This window comes from Nannobrachium achirus (assembly GCF_963921795.1).
Source record: "Nannobrachium achirus genome assembly, chromosome: 17".
NCBI lineage: Eukaryota > Metazoa > Chordata > Actinopteri > Myctophiformes > Myctophidae > Nannobrachium > Nannobrachium achirus.
In genome coordinates this window covers 47,848,712-47,870,094 of record NC_137824.1, presented here as the reverse complement: position 1 = coordinate 47,870,094, position 21,383 = coordinate 47,848,712, and the positions used below count along the sequence as shown (strand labels likewise).

The 21,383-nt window shown below is 40.9% G+C and overlaps 2 protein-coding genes across 3 annotated transcripts; one reads left to right on the top strand and one right to left on the bottom strand.

Moving 5' to 3' along the window:
* Window positions 1-485: 485 nt before the first annotated feature.
* lamp2 (lysosomal-associated membrane protein 2) lies at window positions 486-14,307 on the top strand. 2 transcript variants are annotated; one of them, XM_080746444.1, is made up of 9 exons: window positions 486-621; window positions 3,927-4,042; window positions 4,791-5,001; window positions 5,110-5,274; window positions 5,371-5,753; window positions 6,021-6,140; window positions 7,069-7,111; window positions 7,202-7,369; window positions 11,622-14,307. In XM_080746444.1, the coding sequence occupies exons 1-9, from the start codon at window positions 576-578 to the stop codon at window positions 11,762-11,764; spliced, it is 1,395 nt and encodes a 464-aa protein (XP_080602570.1). In that variant the 5' UTR covers window positions 486-575; the 3' UTR covers window positions 11,765-14,307. The 2 variants fall into 2 exon arrangements, with proteins under 2 accessions (XP_080602570.1, XP_080602571.1); XM_080746445.1 differs by lacking the exon at window positions 11,622-14,307 and adding an exon at window positions 9,069-11,423.
* Window positions 14,308-15,938: 1,631 nt separating this feature from the next.
* Window positions 15,939-20,967, bottom strand: atp1b4 (ATPase Na+/K+ transporting subunit beta 4; the record flags this gene model as incomplete). The annotated part of the gene is made up of 8 exons (XM_080745467.1): window positions 20,873-20,967; window positions 19,930-20,143; window positions 18,007-18,135; window positions 17,765-17,869; window positions 17,097-17,296; window positions 16,537-16,593; window positions 16,230-16,322; window positions 15,939-16,100 (listed from the first exon to the last, which is right to left on the bottom strand). The coding sequence occupies exons 1-8, from the start codon at window positions 20,933-20,935 to the stop codon at window positions 15,939-15,941; spliced, it is 1,023 nt and encodes a 340-aa protein (XP_080601593.1). The 5' UTR covers window positions 20,936-20,967.
* Window positions 20,968-21,383: the final 416 nt, after the last annotated feature.

The following is a 21,383-nucleotide window of genomic DNA, read 5'->3' as shown; positions in this document are numbered from 1 at the left end:
TATTTAAGGTTGTTCAATTCCTTTTTAATTTCCCCTATCATTTTGCATGGTAGAGCTGCTATTTTATTTTAAAAATATATAATAGTCAGGTACATTTAAGTGGTTTAAATGTATTTCTGGTTAAATGGTTTAAAACAATTTATTGAAACTTTTTCATACCTTATGTTTATGTGGTATGTATATTATTACCACAAATATGATGAAGAACATTGACACGCCTCTTGCTGCCTTTGACAACACAGTCATATGACTTCCATTTCCTGTCGGTGGCGTCGTTTTTTACACTGGGGTGAATTTGCTCTGCAGGCTGCACATCCGGTCCCGGTCTAGAGCGGATACGGAAACGGTGCCTTCATCCAAATGATCTTGGCTGATTCCCTGGATACGGTAGGCGGGCTTTGAGGCGGATCAGGCTGGTTAATTGGGAACAGAGGCCAGGCTTTCCGCAGGTACTGCGATAAGCCTGGTGACGCGCTGGGTTTACCGTCAGAGAGAGGAGCTGACTGACTGTCCCTGAAGCTCCTTGTTGTCGTCGGTGTTGTTGACACAAGTTTCATCAAAAACAACCGTCCAACATGGTTCCTTGGGCACTTCTCGTGTTGTTCCTGACGCTCGGCACTGGTACGTAACGATAGAACGTGTTTTTATTGTGTTATTGTTGTTAATAATGTCAATGTTGACGCGTTTAGACTGCGCCGTACGAAGTACTGTATGGCTCGTCCGGCAGAAATTACTTGTTTTCCAGTGTAAAGTAACTGAGTACATTTACTCAAGTAGGCCTACTGTACCATTTTTTTATTTTTTTTACTTTACTAGAGTATTTCCAATTTTCAGTACTTGTACTTCTACTCCACTACATCTCAGAGGCAAATATTGTACTTTTACTCCACTACATTTATTTGAACACTTAATTAATATTTACTTTGTAGATTTTGTAGAACACCTGAAATGGGACATTCTGCATAATGAGTATTTTTACTTTTGGTACTTGGAGTACATTGATGCCAACACTTTTTTACTTTTAGTCAAGTACATTTTGAATTTCTGGACTTCTATATTGTAGTATTTATACTTTTACATAAGTAAAAAAGTACCTTTCCCACCACTGAGTTTTGGTCGCGATCTAGACGTCTAAATTAATGAGTCATTTTTAACGGAGATAAGAATTGTGACGTGATGAAACTTGTGCGGATACAAAGTGGATTTTAGAGACTCTCTAGGTTCCTTTTATGGGGGTCTAAATTGACCCATACATGATACATGTCTGTATTGTAACAATGGGGTCCATTTGGTTCCATTTGTACACTGTCAGAGTTAAGGGGAGACATTGAAATTTGAAACTTTGAGAAACACTGCTGTACTGTATTGACAGTTGACACTACAGGCCCGCGGTTCCTAGGGCTCCGTCTATGCTCTGAAATTGAAATTGCGTAAACAACAGCGAGTCAATCAATGTGGCATGGCACTGGCAGTAGCCTACATGTTTTTGAACCCTTTTCGTGTCAACGGACCACCATTTGATGAGATTTAGCCTCTCAGACCCGCCAAAACAATAGAATATATTGTTGGTTGGGTAAGATCTTGTCCACAACTCCATGCTGCGAGTGCATGTGTTTTTGTGGGATAGGAGAGACTACACTCAGGAAAACGTTGATAAAAATACAATTTCTACATTCTCTGTGTACTGTGTGTAGGCTTCTTGTAAATTAAAGTAATGCAGATTTTTAACAATAATTTTACACTCAAGAGTTAAAGAGCTATGCCTATAAGGGTCCATTTGGTTAACTGTCCATCATTTAGCTGGGGACCACTTGGAGGTTGGAACCCTCTCAGGGACCACTGGTGGTCCACGGCACACCGGTTGAAAACCACTGATGTATGGTGTTATTATATGTTGTTTAACTTGTTCATATAACAGTTTATGACTTGCACTCACTTCACTGCATCACATGCATGCATTTGGTGAGCTGCGCAGCAGACAGTCATATAACGCTTGTGATCCAGGCAGTAGTCGGTGCTGTTGTGCTAAGTTTTCGCTATGTAGCTGCTAAAGCCTGGTGGTGTTGAGCCGAAAATAGACGATCTGCAAGCTCACAAAGCTTCGTATGAGCAACGCCGCATGAACTTGTAGATCCGCTATTTTCTGCGCGAACGACAGAGCAACTTCCTGTTCTAACAGCACAGTGGAGTGGTGGCAATGGTGAGTGGTGCTGCTGGTTGATAGAGCTGCTACTACATAGATATGACTGACCTAGAATTACGTTGAATAGCAACACAAAATATGATCTATGACCTTGGTCCTTGAGGGGGTTCCAGAGGTCCCCGGATAAATGATGGACAGTTGGTAACCAAATGGACCCTTATAGATCTTTACATTTTGAGAGTGTAAAATGAAACCAAATGGACCAGTTAAACATCTGTGTTTTTGTTTACAATATAAGTCTACACAATTAGAGAATGTAGATTAATTGTATTATTATTATTTTGGTCAACCTTTGCCTGTTATCTCTCAGATGGTACCATATCAATACAGCTTGAAATTGTGGACAAAAGCTTATCCAACGCAGACAAAATATTCTACGTTTAGGGTCTGAGAGGCTAAACCTCATCAAATGGTGGTCTGGCTCAAATACCAAATAAATAATGGACCTTGATATGAAAAGGGTTATAGACCACTGATCAATGCATAGTTATAAAATTAAAAAGTAGGAGGATCTATGGTTTTGCAGGTCACAGCTCGTTTCAAATGGTGACTGCGTTGGTTTGTCGTGAGCTCATTAAAGCCTGTGATCACCTGTCTGGTGGTGGTGTTGTGTAGGCAGGGCCAGGGGGATGATTGTCTGTTCTACCCAGTACTAGCCTTTGCCTTGATGACAAAGCACAAGGCGGTTGGTCACAAAATAACTAATCCCGTCTGAAGTGGCCTTTACCCTTCTAGTGTAAAATATAACCTGTCCTTTTCAGTGGGTAAGAATCGTTATCTAGTCTTGAGAAATTTAATTTACAAATCATTAGCCCTAGGAATTGGACTTATGACAAGATATACTGTAATTGTTTTTTTTTTTTTTTTTTTTTTATTCTACTTGTCTGTGTTTACCTTGTTTGTTATCAGGTCTATTAACCATTGAACTTGGAGATTTACAGTCTTAAGTGGAGTTATATTGCCCAGCACACAAGACCTAACTAAATTAACTTGCACAACACCGTTTGAAATGTCAAAGCCCTAATTCAACTTCTCTTGGTGGCACTGTAGGCTTCCACGGGCGTGTATCGATATTTCGATGGCTACCACGATTACTAGAGATGGACATATATGTACCAATTCAAATAAATGTCTTCATTGAGGCCAATTGCCATATATATATCAGGCTACTGAGGTGATCCAGGGTCCGCTGGAATCAGTTTGTCATGAAACAGCTATTGCCCCATATAACATCCTGCTATGTTCTAATCTGTGACATAGGTCCTGTGCAGTTCTGCTTAATGCAGCTGAAGAGCTGAGACTGCATTGATTGGTTAGCGTTATTACATGTGGAAAATGGTCTGCATGTGCTCCTTTGTTCATTCAAATTAACATTAAAAGCATTCAGGACAACACTAAATAAAATGGAAAAACTTTAAATGATTCTGCTTTTTGACAATATTGAATGTTGAAATTTCAAAGACACAACTACAAAGGAAATTGCCACATCCCAAAATAGTCTCAGGCACAAAAGGAGAAAAAGTTAACTATATCAAAGTAGAGACCAACCATCTGACACCATTCTCCAAGCACCATCTCTATTTATTATTTGTAATAAATCAGTTGCGTTTGCAATACAATTGTTGCATAGAGTCTGTACTTAAAAGTGTAAATACCTTTTAAGGCCTTAATCTGAAATGCTCTTATCTGTAAATAGATTTCAAACTTCCTGTTTTGCTTGCAGAAATCCAGTTATCTCATGCTACTGTGGTGTCTGTCAATGGCCCTGATGACAAGTTATGCCTGTATGCTGATCTGATGATGAACTTCTCAGTCACATATGAAGTAGTTGGAGATAAGGTCAGTATCTGCTGATTATATATGCACACATTCTTTTTTACACTACTATGTGCCTTGAATATGAGACTTATGTGGAAGATAATATGATCATGGGAAGGAGAAAATTCACGAGTAGCTGCAAAGTAAACAGGTTCTCACAACTAAGCATTTTGTAGTTATTGATTTGTTCCTGTCATATCCTGTGATTGTCTTACCATGTCTGATTATCCAGTGGCAGGTCACATTGCAGTGGTCAGCTCACCAAATTTGTACTTTATACATGTTAGTCCTTAAAAATGTCATACTATTCTCTTCCCATGTTTGACTTGCCCAAATGGTGCTACTCTAAAAGACATTTGAAGTCACTTTACTTGTTTTGGTCACTCATACTGGTACAAGCAAATCCTAATAGAGTTGGCACGCAGTGTTGAGTTAATTCATCCTTATAGAGTTGACACGCTTATGGCTAGTAAAATGCATTCAGTTACTTAAATACTTGAATGTAAACTAATACAGTGATTATTATTGTGTTAAAGTGAATTCGGCTAGCTTTGATTTACATTTTTAGCCATATAAAATAATTAGATGAAGAATGACCCTTAACGGCAGGGTGTTTAGGTGTTTGAACTGTTAAACATTGTATCCAAAAGTGTTTTTTTATTTGCCTTAAATGCTATTTGTTAGTATAAGACAATTTGCCAATGTTTTGCTAACCTATTACAGATATAATAATTCTATAAGATATAGTAATTCTCTTGTTTATTTTCAGAATGAAACAATCCTCTTTGAACTTCCTGACAAAGTGACGACAGAAGGCAGTGTTTGTGACAACACAAGCTCAACTCTGAAACTGAATTTTGGAGCAGGACACTCCTGGACTGCGACATTCTCCAAGAATGACACAACATACCAGGCAGATGCCATCACCTTTGCATATAACCTCAGTGACTCGGACCGCTTTCCTAATTCCAAATCAAATGGTGACTTTGAAAACTTTGTGATAGTGATGTTAAACAAAATGGTTTATATGGGAGGGGTGTTTTAGTCTGTATAATGACGCTGATCCGTTTTTGTTATTCATCTTCCAGAAACGCTGTCTGTCAAAGTAAACAATGTGGGCATTTCTAATGTGGGGATGGACACCTGCTACTCTTGCAAAAGTCAAATTGTGCTCCCAGCCGACGCTGTCAAACAGACACTGTGGAATGTGCTTATACAGGCGTTCGTGAGTAACGGGAGTAAGAGTGAAATTGGTAAGTACTTGGCACAGCTTCATACCTGATCCATCCATGCTCCATGGGATTTTATCTCTACAGTACACACCACTGATCCATCTATTCTCTGTACAGTTACCGCATGTGTTGCCGATATACCCACTGCTCCTATCACCGCTGCTCCCACCACCGCTGCTCCAACCACTGCTGCTCCCACCACCGCTGCTCCCACCAACTCTACGACGACCACCACTGCTCCCACCACTACTGCTCCCACCACCACTGCGGCCACCACTGTTGCCCCCACCACCACTGCGGCCACCACTGTCGCTCCAACCACCTCTGCGGGCAATGTCACCACAGCAGCACCTGCCACCACCACCCCTACCACTGTACCTACCACCACCCCAGCTCCTACCCTGCCCCCACCTGTCATTGGGAAATACGTCATCAAACCTGAGAACGGCACAGTCTGTCTGTTGGCCAACTTTGGCTTGCGACTCAGTTTCAAGGGAGAGGTATGTGTACAAACAGTACATACTTTAACACATAAATCCTGGTGTTCCTATTCTGGGCACGTCATAATACGCAAACATTTGGTAAACATAGCTGATCTACAAGCTCATGACACACTGTTGAAGAGGTTTTGTGTGGAGGGGGAAAAAAGAGGGGACACGGGTCAACAAAGTATCTAGTGTTTAAAGCCTGTCCTACAGAAGCTGTAGCGTTCAGTGATATGACACGTAGTCCTTGTTGAGTTCTTCCATTTTTTCCTACTGAATCAGAAACCTCAGGAGATGAACCTGGACCCCAACGGGACCGTTGCAAGTGGAACCTGTGGACCAAACACCAGTGACCTGGTGCTGACCTCAGACACCCTCACCATCATGTTCACTTTCACCAATGTAAGTCCCTTGAGCTGAGCCCCAAGAAACACGTTTCCCAAAGTAGACTTAAATTCAGGCTTTGTGACAGTAAGGTTGTGTGATGCTTTGTATCTTTTTGTGTATGAGCTTGAAGTTATGCACTGGTATCCAATGTCTGACAAAAAAAAACATTTTTTTCCACACATACTGCTTTTTGAAGCAGTGCGTGTTTTACTAAACTAAGCCTGAAAGCCGTTGTATTAAACTCCCTTGTCTTGGGCAAATAATGTTTTGAGAATGTATAAGTCTCTTGTTTACTCTTGCTTACTTGCTTATTCAAAGTGGCACATGTGGCCATCACAAGATTCTGATTGTACCTTGTCTTCCGCTAATGTGGTCTGTCTTGAGTTACAATTACACTGTAGCACAAGGCCATCTCCAGTGCATCAATTTTTATCTGTTCAACCTTGAACATGCCAAATAATTAAAACATTTTAAGCAACTCTGGCAGAATAACCCTTTGTACACTTGAGCAATATTTTAAAACTGTGCTGTAGGTCAAGCTCTGGCAAGTTACAATTTAGGCATTTAGCAGACGCTTTTAATCCAAAGCGACTTACAATAAACAGGTAATACATCAATATAATAAGCAAGATAATATGTCAGTAAATTAACAACAATACAACAAATGCATGGGAATATCAATCTAGAAAATCAATAACATAGTTAGACCACGCACCTAATCAGTAAAAAAAAAAAAGAAGAAAAAAAAAAAAGTTTCTAAAACCAAAAAATGCTATGTAGCTTCATGTATGGTCATCGAGGGAAGGGGAGTGTTACATTAAGTGCTATGGGTTTAGGTGGAGTCTGAAGAGGTGAGTCTTCAGTGGCATTAGTATTGGTAGAATTGCAGGCATGGATGTAAAACCTGTGTTATTAACATGTAATTTGTTCCTATTCCTAACAGGAGACAAACAAAAAGTTCCACCTACATGCTCTGAATGTCAGTGGTAAGTAGTAACCTCACGCTCGACCCTGTCAATAAGGCACAGCCCTGACTAGCTGGTTCCTTCAGTTGATATACTGTGTGTTCTTTCCAGGAGTGATTTCTGGAGCAAACAGCAACCTGAGTCTGTGGGAGGCAGCTGTCGGCAGTTCCTACATGTGCAACAAGGAGCAGAGTTTCAACATCACCGACTCGCTCACCCTTTACACATTTGATCTGCGAGTCCAACCCTTTGAGGTCAACAATGGTGTTTTCAGCACAGGTAGGTTACTTTTTGATACATCATGCAAAACCCTTGCCCTATTTGGATCTGTCACTATCTACTGAGTGGGCACTATTGTAGTGGAATGTGATCCTCCCAGAAGGGGCTCAGAAAACCCCTATACTGACAGTTTTTAAAACCACATTAACCCTGTCGTCTCCTGTGGGCATGTCGGTGCCAACAACCTATTTGTCGTACAATTGAGCGTAAAGGCCAGGGCTTTAATGGTTTTAACAAGATGGCATGGGTGGGAAAATGGTTTCAAGTTTCTGAATTTCTATTCTTAGTACAGCAAATGTGTCAATATTGTAATAAAATGGGAAAACTGATTTATGACCAAAATCCCTAAGTCACAAGGACACATTGAGAGGTTTAGGTTATTAGAGGTTCCGGTTCTTGCAGTTACCTTGTCGTGGTGAAATATGTTGCTCTGTTCCGCTGTTGATTAGAAATGAATTATCAGAAAATAGTCCCCTCATTGACTTCAATCGTATACTATTTAAGTTTAAGCACATATATGAAGGCAAAAACGACGATTCTGCCTATATAGAACATCACAAAACCCAGTGTGGCGTTTAAAAAATAAAAAAGTCAATCATGTTGATTTAGTTATTTTTTATTAGGAGGAAAACCCAGACTGGATCTGCAGATCCGAATCTTCAGAGATTAAAATCAACAGAATGAATGTCTTTAAAGAAGAATAATGATGATCAAAAATGCCATATTAGGTTTTGTCATGTTACATACAGTATTGTCAAAATCGACTTTGTTTGCGTTCTTTATGTGCTAAAAGAGTTGCTGTTTCATCATACAATGTAAGTCAATGAGGAGTCTATTTATAATCGGTGGTGCTAGTTCCATAAAAACAAGGTACGGTATGGTAACTATACAACAACAATGCGATGAGAGTTTTGTCTCGAAAAACCAATTATCATGATGACAGGTGGGATGAAATTAGATGCATGGGTGATCATTTTGCATAACGTTACCAATATTTCAACCGTGGGACAAATACGTATCATTGTTCATAAAAACATAAAAATTGTAATGAACTCCATTTTACTCCTGCTTTTTAGAAATTAAGTAACATAAATTAGTGTCTCACAGGGTCTATGGTAAACAGAAAAAGTCACTCCAGCTACGGTATACAATGGATAAATGGAAAAATAGCAGACATACAAGCACGGCACCGAGCTTGTAGATCTGATATTTTTGAAAAGTCGTGAAAATGTGTGCACATCTTTGAATATATCTATTTTTTAAGCGAACATATTGCTTCTCGGGGGTCCCTGGAACTAAATATTTTGAGATGGCCAAATACATCATTTTTTTAGGGTCCTTCACATGAAAAAGTTTGAGCACCACTGACATAGAAACATAGGTTTTTCAAATAACCTTAAAAGGATTTGAAATATTCAAAGACTTTTCACGATTTTTCAAAAATAGCAGACCTACAAGCTCGCCGTGTGAGCTTGCTATTTTTCAATAGTGAAAGCACAAAATAACGTGTAATAATGTGTTCCCAGTCTAAATGGGTTAAACGCCTTCCCCCTATGAAGAACATTCATGGGGGGGCCCGCAGTGAATCCTTGTACCCAGTGCCCAGAATTTGCAGTTGTGTTGTGATTTCTCTGAGTGTGTTAACTGATCACGTACCATTCTTCTCCCCCTTGTTGATCTATTCTCTCTCTGTCTACAGCCCATGAATGTTCAATGGATGACACCAGCATCTTAATCCCAATCATTGTTGGCGCTGCCCTGGCTGGCTTGATTCTCATTGTTGTGATTGCTTACGTGATTGGTCGAAGAAAGACCTATGTTGGATATCAGACCCTTTAAATCCAGATCACACCTTGACCCATTCTGTGTAAGGGGTTTTCCAAACCTGGTCCTTGGGGTGGCAGTGCAATTGTTTATTTTGTAACCAACTTATAACTACTCTGATATAGGAGTTGGTGAGCTAAGACAATTCTATCAGGAATTATTGGATCTTAGCCATATAGTTCATTTAACCATAGGTGATATGGTTAAATGCAGTGATAAACCACTGAAAGGTGAGACAAACTCTATACTCAATTTATTTTAATGAAATGAGCTTTCTACAAAATTAACATAGAAGCTAAAACAAAATTACAAAGACAGAACTGAATTTGATAACTCTTCTCAAGGACCAAGCTTGTCTACCTCTGATGTGTGTTAATTTTTTCATTGTTTTCTGTATATTTTAATTTCCCTGTTTTTTGTTTTGTTTTTATGAGCAAGCACACTATCTGCCCCCAGCCCTAATTTTGATACAATAGCACAGTTCAAGATGAAACAAACTTCCTTCAATGAATCAGACAGATCATCCGCAGTAATCATTATCTCAGGATATTTGGACTATTCCTGGTTAGATAGTCCTAGAATGTATGCAGAGGCAAGAGGCACTTCAGCGCCCAGTAAAAACTGCTCTGTGCTACAGATGGTGTGCTTGCTTCTTCCCAAAGACATTCCTTTTTTTAGTTTCCTTATTTAATATGTGCACATTTTAGTTCCAACCCTTCTTTTTTGGTTTTGATTCATTCCCTGAATTACTATAAGTGTGCCATACATTGGCATAATGGCATTTCCCCCCCAAATCAAAAGTTGGTCAATTAGTAATCGTATATTGGTTCCCAAAACTCAAGGTTCAAGAACTACAGCTTTGCAGTCTCCTTTCACACATCGTTTTTTTCGCTCATGTTGAATTTTGTAAATGTTTTCCAAAGGAAATACTTTGACGTATGTTTTTTCCCTGTAGAGCAGGTGAAAACCTTGGAATGACACTGTCTTGATGACATAATAGCTGAAATGGCTGCAATCATTTTCAAAATGTGCAATTAGAATTAGCCTAAAGGTCTGACTCATTTTGTGGTATCATGAGTCCCACATTTTGAAAAGACTAATTAGAGGGTGTTCTGTGTTCATGGCCCAGAAAACACAAGTCTGTTACCCTTTGTGAATCCACGTTGGCATTAGGTTTAGAAAAGGGATAGGTGTTTAATGTAGTAATTAACTTTCTGCACAATGGAAGAAGAGTTTCATTTATAAATGCACTAAGGAGCTCTTTAAGTTTGGCATATTTTGAATCTATGCTGCAGTGACACACCTGTGGATAACCTATCCTTCAGTCACATAGGTAATGAAGGTTTGCAGGTAGAACAGCGGAAGTGAATTCAACCTGTGCAAGTTGTACCTGTGTGTGTGTGTGTGTGTGTGTGTGTGTGTGTGTGTGTGTGTGTGTGTGTGTGTGTGTGTGTGTGTGTGTGTGTGTGTGTGTGTGTGTGTGTGTGTGTGTGTGTGTGTGTGTGTGTGTGTGTGTGTGTGTGTGTGTGTGCGCGCGCGCCAATGTGATATGGTAGTTGCTGTGTATTTTTGCTTTTCATTCTAGAAGGTTGTGCTAGCCTTGGTAGCCTAGCTCCAAATCTGTAGTTTTTAGGCTTAAGCTAACAAGCAATCAGGTATTTAAAGCAGAGGCTGCACTGGAGTGAGGCTAGGAGCTTTCAACATCGGACATGAGACTGATCTTTCCGTTTCAAGATGCGTGTGATCAGATTATTCTATCAATTGTTGTAATATGTGTATGGATTATAGATATATGTTGAATATGACATTTTGCTTGTGATCAGATTTGCTTGTGGTTTTATGTAAGTTTCAGCTTTTATATGCATTCGTTTTGCCTTGATTCTTTATAAGATGGCTCTGCAGCACCAATGTAGATGGAAGATCATGCTCTCAAAGAAACTGATCATTAATATTCTGATGGCTTTGTGCCTTACCTAGCGATGCTTTGCTCATTGTAATCTCAATAATACTGTACAGTTAAAGATGTCTCATCATTTTAAATATTTGTATTTACATTTGGTAAAGGGAATTTGTGCTGCAAGTCCATCCTCTAAAAAATCACTTCAGTTGCTATGAAAGAGTGCTGATTTAATTAGCATTTTCTTCAGCTTTTTAGCTATAATAAATGGGGTTGACAAAATGTCAGAATAGAAATAATAGAAATTCGAAATAAAAGTTTGTTGGTCCTTTACTGGAGTAAATGTTTATTTGATTGTTGTTTAATTATATCCTTCTTTGATGCATTTCACTTTAAGCAGGTATCCTATTACTGTCCATCTTATGTATTTTTGTCGTCTTTTTTTGTTGACGTCTTTTTTTTTCTTTCTTTTTTTTTCCAGTCCAGTCGTTGACACATTAATTCACTTATGTTCTCTTCATTCTTGTCTAGCTGTGGATTGCCAGGCTGATGGGGAGAGCTTCATTGTTCCAATAGCAGTTGGAGTGGCCCTTCTTGTTCTTATTGTAATAGTTCTGGCGGCCTATTTCATTGGAAGAAAGAGAAACATGGCCACCGGCTATGAGTCTTTCTAATACAGTGTGCCGAAGAGGCACGCTGGTGTGCAGTGATACAAGTCCAGGTGTGCCTTGGGATTTTGTGACAACCACGCATTATTATTATAATTTATAAAACTCACATAATGACTCAAAATACAAAACGTTATTAATTATTTTTTTAATTTGACTTGTATCAGTACTTTATGCACACCCATTTACCAATACGAAGGCATATTCGACATTTATGTATATGGTTAAATATAAACATAGCACATGGTATCAGGTGGTACTGGGAGGCTGTGTCAACCCATAGTAGTATCCCCTCTAACAGAGGTTTGTTAGAGTCTGATCTGGGCAGTTCCCTCTCCCCTCTCTGGGCAAAACATCCACAAGAACAGAGGGACTCTGGCCAGCTGATATATGGGAAAATTGAGGCCTGTTCCTTGGATATGATTAGTGGAACGGCCCCTTTATGGCCTGGAGGTCTATCTGTCAAAGTGTTTTTGTGCTATTTTTATATACTGTAATCCCATTTCAACCTGGTGTCCCTATTCTTGGCATTTCGTTGCAGGCAAATTTATACATTTCACAACTGTTCAAACATGGGGGAAATGAATACAGGTTTGCCTTGAGATACTACCTTGACCATTGGTGTGCCTTGGCCCAAAAAGTTTAAAAAGAACTGTTCTAATTTATTCTCCCTTACTGAGATGTTCATGATACTGAGGGGAGTCAGTACATTGATCAATACGATTTTTATTCACTGCCTGCGGATAATTGTGAATATCTGTCTGATCAGTCTGCCTGTGTGTATTGACATTTCCATGTAGTCGTTTTTTTAACGATATCTTGGCTGTCTACACAACTAATTCTACTCTGATACAGGACTATTTTTCTTACAGCAGTATTAATTTGAGTGACTAACCTACTTTTATCTTGGGGAATATCGAATGACTCGTTTTCTCCTCAATGAATTGAGGATGTTGCTGATTTTTTGAGTTTGGGTTTGTTCAACCAAAAACTACTCTCCCATTGATACTGTGGACATTGTAAATGTGCAGGTTCTGAAGTGACATTTTCATGCTTCCCCGCTGTCATTAAATCTCTTCATCCCTGTCTTTCACCTACATTTTCAACCAACTAAAACGCTAACCCCGATATTTCTGTGTCCCCTTTTCTCTGTCAGCTGAGGAATGCTTCCTGGACTCTGATTTGAGCTTTCTGGTGCCCATAGCTGTGGGCGTGGCACTCAGCTTCCTAATCATCCTTGTACTTATCTCTTACCTGATTGGTCGGAGGAAGAGTCGCACTGGCTACCAGTCTGTATAATCCAACTCGCGCTGCTTCTGCCTCTCACCCTCGCAACTCACACCGCTTAAACACACACTGAAAGAAAACTCTTCCTATAGAGGCAGCCTTCCACCCTTTTCCTGTTGCTTCCCTGGCATCCCACATTTCTCCTTTTCACTTTCTCACAGTGATTTTCTGTAATATCTGCTCTTGCCCCTTTTTTGTAATTAGCCTCAGCAGCTACCCAACAGTGATTTCTGTCACGAACATCGCTGTTTTGACACCAATGACTGACTCAATTACCAAAACAGATTGATGATTGATATTGCACCGTTTGCATGTTATTGATGGCCCCTGTAGCCATCCACGTCCTCCCCAGAAAGGCTTCCAAGAGGCTGTTTATTCTCACTTGGTTAACGTGATGTACAATATATCTATGTAAATTACTCTTGTATAGGATGAATGATGTTGATTTTTTGATTACTTGTTATTTCATATAACGCCATGAATGTATGAGCAAGCAAATAGAAACCTTACCATAACATTCTTTTTGCAAACCCAATAACCCATTGTTGTTGGCCATTGTTTTCTTGATGCACCATTCCTTTTAATTAATTCACACTCATCCAGTGTTCATATCGGAGTGATGCATCTTTTGCTACATACTCACATAAAGGTAGCTCAGTGGAAGGACACTAACCTTTCACGACACTTAACCAGCATTACAAGATTTTTAGTTGAAAGGTAATTTCGGTGTTTATATTTCTTTCACTGTCGAAAAATCCCCTCAGGGAAAGGAATATGGGGTGTTTTCTTAGTTATGGTTGCGTTAATTTTGTGATTTTACTGTGGTTGTGTCCTCCCCTGTTTTAACCTGCCAGAGGGCAGCAAATTAGGTTTTTGCAGTCAGATCATGGCTCTGGAGCCATTGACTGATATACTGTAGTATCTAAAGGCCCAACATACACAAATAGTCCACATGCTCCGTGCTTTAGTTCAGTTCCATTAATAATAACATGAGTCGTTATGCAGTTATATGAAAGTCAAATCTAATATCTAGCCGTTTATTAGTCATGGCTTTAGTTTTGCTTCTTGAACCCTGGTTCCACATCAGTACATGTGATTACACATTCACTCCCCCCCCCCCCCCCTAGATAGATGTGTGCCTTTTTTGTTGCACTTTTCAATTGCTCATCATGACGTTCATCTCCATCTGATGAAGAATCTGGTATAAGCTTGTTGAACATATTATGTGGGGAATGAATTAAATAAAGCTTTCTTGTTTTGTATCTCCCTTTTGTCTTTCTTTTTCTACAGCTTTGTGTTTTATTGTGGAGAAAAACACAACGTCATGTGTCTTGTGACAGCTACACTCTGACTAAGCCATCATACAAGTACACTATATTTTAATTATTATGTGATGTCTTTGTGACTTTGAACAGTAACGTGATTTTTATTACCATTTATGACACCGTGGCATGACTTGTGCTTGATGTACAACTGGTGTCCTTAACTAGAGTCACTATTCCGTAATGGTTCAGCTATAACACTGACACAATAGACTTGTATACAGTTATCCTTGCCTATGAACTGCCTAGAATCGCAGTGATTCATTTAGGCCCTATGGTCAGTCAAATGACTTTTATAGCCTATAAATGCCTTATACGTTCTTCATATATTTCATATAGATCTTGATAACCTCTGTGAAAGATTGTGTGTGTGTGTGTGTGTGTGTGAAGGGGATCCTTAATAAGCACCTACATAACACTGTCAAACTATAAATTGGCCTATTATTGGTTACACACTATTATCCAATACACACCAGTCCCATGGGAAGGAACACTGATCAGTACACTGTTTATTAAATAACTATAATAAGAATAAATACAGCATGCAGGAACAAGGTTGGTATAAACGTGTGGATAGGATGAATTATATGACAAATGTGTTACTTACACAAAACAAAAGTTTCACAACAAGACAAACTAGTTCACAGTATCTCTTCCTTTTATTGATCACAGTCTCCTGTTGTAAGTTCATTTTCAAAAGCAGCCAGGTGTTTTTACAAAATAGAAGGCAAGACATGACTCCTAGTGCTTATTTCATAAATGTAATATAATAATACTGACCTACTCAACAAAAAGGTAATACTGTATTTGCAGACATTTATTATTGTTTTACTGTGTAAGTACAGTATAAGTCCTGCATTCAGTGTTTTCATGATAGTCTTGGAAACCATAAAATATACATGTTTGAAAAGTATGCAAAAGAAATTAGTACACACTTTGATGTCACACCAAGTGTGTCACAAAACCATACCCCCTATCCTTATTTAAACAGTTTTTGTAATTGTCTATTAATATTTTTTAAGTTACGTTGCGTATCTAGAATAACTAACTATTGGGCAGTGCCTTCTATATTGTGAATTTAGTTATATTAATCGTGCTAATCATTACAAAATGTCAGGTATTCAATGGTAATTCATTCTCTCTACATGTATGGTGCTCAGCAGCACTGTTTATGTGTGTGTGTGTGTGTGTGTGTGTGTGTGTGTGTGTGTGTGTGTGTGTGTGTGTGTGTGTGTGTGTGTGTGTGTGTGTGTGTGTGCGCGCGCGCGCGTGTACGTGTGCGGGTGTGGGTGTGCGTGTGTGTGCGTGCCAATGAACGCATACTCCAGCAACATTCTCAGGTTGTAAAGGAAGCTACATGTACAACAGGGTGGGACGATGGCCTCCTTGTTCCCGTGACATTCTTGAGGAATTTGCTTTTCTAGCTGAAGGCACATTGACATATGAATGAAAAGGAGCAAGAGGGAACCCTATGTAATATATGTCAAATAATGGTTCAACTTGAGAGTTGTCATAGATTTTTCTCTTCTAATGTTGTCATGGGAGCATCCCACTCAATGGGCTCATTTTGCCTATGCTCCTACATCCAATGAGAAGGTAACACTGCCCAGGTAGCGGTCAGTGGCAGAATCATTGATGATGCCCTTGCCATTGAGTTTGCACTGTATTTGGATGTGAGTGTCGTACTGCACTCCGGAAAAGCGCACAGCCACAACTGGTGAGGAGTAGTTTACCTGGGACAGGTGAGACATGGGAGGTTTAGGTCAAGACTTGACAAGCATTATCTCAACAAAACAAATATGATGAACAATGACATGAATTCGCAAAGCAGTTTATGCAGAAGGGATGAAACCCTTACTTACATGCCTTAGCTTCCCATAATATGGATAGTACTTCAGGTCAAAAATGCTTTTAGGAAAGAACTGGAGTTCTCCCAGGGCTTCCGGTGGCCCTTTCTGAAAGAATGAAAAGTCACATTCTCTTGACTCAAGCCTAAATCATATTTTAACTGTAATGACTGTGGCGCTTGCAGACAATCTGTCAATTTCAGCGTGGGTCACAGTCGTACGATGAAGGATGAATTAGGCTTTACAGTAGCAAAGTATCATTAGTTCAAAGATAGTGTTATTCCCAGTTTATGGTTGAGTCAAAGTGGCAAAAATGCTGTACCTTAACTCCACAAGTCACATTTATTGGCTTGCCTTGACCAGGTAGGTACCCAAGAATCTGCAAGAATACAAAATCACACATAATTGTCATCTCAAGATGTGTACTTTTAATGATGTGTTGGTATTGTTTTATGTTTTTGTTTATGCATATAGAATCTTTACATCAAGCAGAGACAATTCCTGTATACACATTTTTAAGTATTTCAAATACCACTCAAAGGTTCATTCATACAATTAATTATTGTGATGTTTAAAAGAATGCTAACTAGACAGAATTGAAGCTGAATATGTTTATGCCATCAGGAGTTTAGTCTCTCTCCAAAATGTCCACAAGAGGTCACTGACATTGTGAAAATTGGAAGGTCTTACACAGTAAAATCCTGAGTGTTAACTCTACTCTGAAAGTGCAAAAATGGGGAAAACCCAGCATTTTGCTGTGTACTGGCCGACAAATAGCTCCATGATGCTTGCGTTATGTGTATTAATGTACTCTGATATTCTGTAACAGCATGACAGCACGAGACATAGCCTACTAATAACATTTAATTGCACTTGTCTTACTCTGTTCATTCGTAGGAGGATGCATGGCTTTCCCTGAGAATAGCCATAGTTGTGGTCCTGGAGACCCGAACAGTCCCCCAGCCAGGACCTCTTGAACTGACATGCTTTTCGCTCTGCACTCTCCTCCAAGTCCTCCTGCATGGAGTACCTCTCCTGTCCACAGGGGATATTCTTGCGCTCCTGAGCACCGTCATTATATGCTGAAAGTGTGAAACAGTGCGTGTGTGTGTGTGTGTGTGTGTGTGTGTGTGTGTGTGTGTGTGTGTGTGCGCGCGTGTGGGGTGGGGGGGGGGGGGGGGGGGTGGGGGGCATGGGGGGTATTGGGTAGGAGAAAGAGAGAGAGGGCATAAATAAGCAGCAGCAATGCCCTGCCAGGGCCAGGCCTCTGATTAAGGCAGCCTGACAAAAGCAGGGTGTGTGGAGGAAGAAAAAATAAAAAGCAGCATTCAATGGCTGTGCTCTAACACCACAAAGAGGCTTCCCTTCCCAGAATGCCCTGCAAGAAGCAGTTGGAATAAGGGACAAAGGTAGGGGAGGTGGGGGCAAGAGGATTAACTCACTGTGTAGCCACTAGATTTCAACACACACCCAACAACCTTGTAGCTTCTTCTTCCGTCACTAAATTCTATCACCTCTATACCAACTGTATTATATAGTGTCCGACTCACGCTTCAGGTATTCGTCCAATGCCCTTGCATATTTCTTCCAGGTCCTGCGTTCAGAGGCGTTGAAGGCGATCTCGTGGCCTTCGAGGTGTGGGGCCATCGTCATACCTGCCAACGGAGACCCACAGACAGTCAACTGTGCCAACACTGGACTGGAATTGACACACGCAGGGGAGGTAGAAGGCAGGAAGAGGAAGGTGAGAGGTAGTGGGTAGGGGTGTGGTGGCAGTGGAGGTTGTATTTACCTGGGGGCATCACTCTGTCGTTATAGGTTGGATGGTAGGGACTAATGGACCACATGAGGCAAAACATACAGCCACAAAACATGGCCGCCAGAAATATATAAAGTGTAGAGTAGAAGAGGAGGATGAGACCTAAGAGGAAGGAGAGAGAAACAGAGAATGATGTTAGAGGGTGTGTGTGTGTGTGTGTGTGTGTGTGTGTGTGTGTGTGGGTGTGTGTGTGTGTGTGTGTGTGTGTAGTGCGTGGGTGTGGGTGTGGGTGTGGGCGGGCGGGCGGGGGAGTCTAACTGGTAAATACAGTATATGTTATGGATTTAAAAATATCTAGCATGTGTTCAAAAGATTTATATGAAATTAAAGTGTGTCCAGTTCTGTGTGTCCTATCTGGACTCCAGCCACTGTCCTTCCACTAATTTGTTTAGTCATACAAAAGTGCTTTCTCTCCGTGTCTGGAAATATAATGATGTGTTTTAAAATCAAAACCCACTGCGATCATCTCACATGAGGAAACCTGCATACAGAGGAAACCCTAAGAACTAGCATTGTTTAAATTAACAGTCCATTAGCAACCAATCAAACCAAACGTGCCCTAAATTAAATGGCTTTTGCTGTGCGGGCAATTTCACAGGGGACTGGTTGCAGCCAGCCTTGCGTCCCCGGAGCGACAAAGGCCTTTCTGTTTAAGCTCAGTGAGAATTCTCCCAGCTGTCCTTTCACTCAGGAACACAGTGAACCTCCGGTTGCCATCGTAGTGAAGGTCTTTTGCAGTCATAGAGGCCCAGCCAGCTCCAAGGAGCCCCAATCACCCCACTCTGGTATTGTGTCCCCTCTTACACACTCCTCTCACAGGATACACATCACAGACTTCAACTCAGGCCTTTTCTTCCTCGGACACATGGGCCCCACGTCTTCACGAGTGTGCACGCACAGCGGTTATGCTTCTGAAATGAGCTTCTAGGCCTGACTCTTCCTTGTTACGTATCCCAGCTTATGCCATTAGAACAAGTGATGCCTGGGGTGTTTTCTCTATGCTCAACGTGCTGTTGGTTTTGATTGTTCGCCGTGTTGTACAGTGTCACACAGCGTCACACAGCCACTAGCCTAGAATACCAAAAGGCTGCTCCATCATCAGTGACTCAACAAATCCCTCTAGGCATCCACCTCTGCCAAGAAAGTTTCTTAACACGCCGTGGAGCTCTGAGAAAAAACACTGGAGCATCTCTACGTGTTTGACTGCAACTGTGGGGCTGCGAGCATGCTAAGGTCAGCTATGGGGTCGCTGAGGCTTTGGGAAAGAGGCAGTGGAGAGCAGGCTAAGATGTATGAGGAATGTGGTTCCTGGCCAGTGCAAGGCCCAGAACAGTGCTCTCCCACTGGGGCTGCGTCCCCAGGCAGTCTGTTTTTGTCGGGACAGCTCTGACTTGTCCACGCACCTATGTAAACATTGAGCTTGAGGACACACACACACACAGCACAGTGAGGCGAGTCTGTGGACCGGGGAGCCATTTCAATCCCCCTCAAACATCCCCGAGTGCATCTTCTAAGAACAATAAGCCATCAAGACACCATGTTTGTTCTCGATCAGTTGAGACTGCCAACTGCTGATTACAACTGAAATACACTCAACTGTATATGACAGAAACATGTACGAAGTATCAGTGTAGCAGATTTCTGAAAGTATAATATAATATATTTGTTTCTGACTTTCAGATTTCTTTATGTATAAAGAATCCCCCCTCCCACCCCCCAAACCAACAGACACAGACACACACGCGCGCGCACGCACGCACGCACGCACGCACGCACGCACGCACGCACGCACGCACGCACACACACACACACACACACACACACACACACACACACACACACACACACACACACACACACACACACACACACACACACACACACAGATCAACTTACCCCAGCTCTTTCCAGAGCGACCCATGAATTCGTTGGTCTCTGCATTCCACAGGTACGTCTTGACGGCACCTATTTGCTGGTACAGTGTCCTCTGGGGTATAGGCTTGCGCTTCCATTTTTCAAAGTTCAGGTCCTCCTGCTCCAGGGGCTGATGTTCAGCCAGTGTCTCCTGCTCCTCTTCCATGCCATGTCTGCCGTGAGATTTGGGATGCCGCTGAGAGGGAGACACAAGAAATGGGAAAAACTCTGAAAAAAAGTTCCTGCCGCACATTCTTGATCGTTTTCTTTTTTTTTTTTTTTTGGTCAACCTAATTTCTTTGGTATATTGACAGCCAATTTGGTAAAAGATTTGGTACAAATATTGCAAAGAATTCTATCTATTTTCTTTTCTAAACTACAACACCAAGAGTTTTCCTCGATTCGCACTGCATGTTCATGAATATTGCACTGATGGTCCCGTCCTCTGTTTCAACAAATTATAACCCCGCTGGGGACCTTTCTGGCCCTCTTTGGGAGAGATGATCCTCTCTGATTGGACCCTCCTGCTCAGAGAAGCAGCTGCAGACAGCAGAGTTGGGGGGTCACTTTGACAGCCAGATGTTACACATGCACTGACTCTGCGTTCACAGGCCAGGACACATCCCCAAGGAACCATGGGGTGCTTCATAATGTCACCGCAACTTCAGTTCCTGTGTGAAGTTGTGTCTTCGGGATGTCTTTGCGTTTAAAGTATTCAGATAAAGATATGTTTTTGTGCCTTTGAAAACTATGTAGGCCTATAAAGTGTCATAGAATCCATAATGTTATGTGTTAAACTATAGCCATTCATAATGTACTTATTTTAATTACTAGGAGGCAATAAAAACTATGACAAATAATGTTTCTACAATTATCGACATAAACTGTATGTGATTTCAGTTTCCTTCTTTAGAGGTGGACTTACTCTGTGTGTGGGATGAGGTTTAAGGGCCTCTTCTGCCCCTCCCTCCGTGGCATTGGACTCCATGAATCTTCACAGAGGGAAAGGTACTTGTTAAACCAATCACATCTACCGTTCCCTTCGAATTAAAGCGGCACATGGTGGCATCTGCACAATTGTTAAGCTACACATACCTAGCATTGTGTCTTTTCCAGTCAAACTTTAAAGTAATTTCACAACAAATGCAAGAGATTTGGGTTGTTAAAGGAGTAGTTCACCCCCGAAATGACTTTTTTTTCTTCTATCGATTAACTCGCCCCATGCATGGAGGACTTAAGGTCTATATTTTTAGTTTTTGTCGCATTCCTAAGCCAATAATTTTATGACCCCCAGTGGTTCCCTATGGAGACACAAAGCGTCTCCTCTTGTGTCTCCTATACTGGATACATTAGGGTCTTTATTATTATTATCATCATCAAATAATTGGCTCAGGGAAAAGGAAAAGAAAAACTATCCATTATTCAAGTATCCATGG

Excerpts from the sequence above, each read along its gene's own strand:
- lamp2 (XM_080746444.1), top strand. The coding sequence starts at position 576 with ATGGTTCCTTGGGCACTTCTCGTGTTGTTCCTGACGCTCGGCACTG. Across the intron at positions 4,043-4,790 it reads ATGAAGTAGTTGGAGATAAG|AATGAAACAATCCTCTTTGA; the intron begins GTCAGTATCTGC and ends GTTTATTTTCAG. Across the intron at positions 7,370-11,621 it reads CAATGGTGTTTTCAGCACAG|CTGTGGATTGCCAGGCTGAT; the intron begins GTAGGTTACTTT and ends ATTCTTGTCTAG.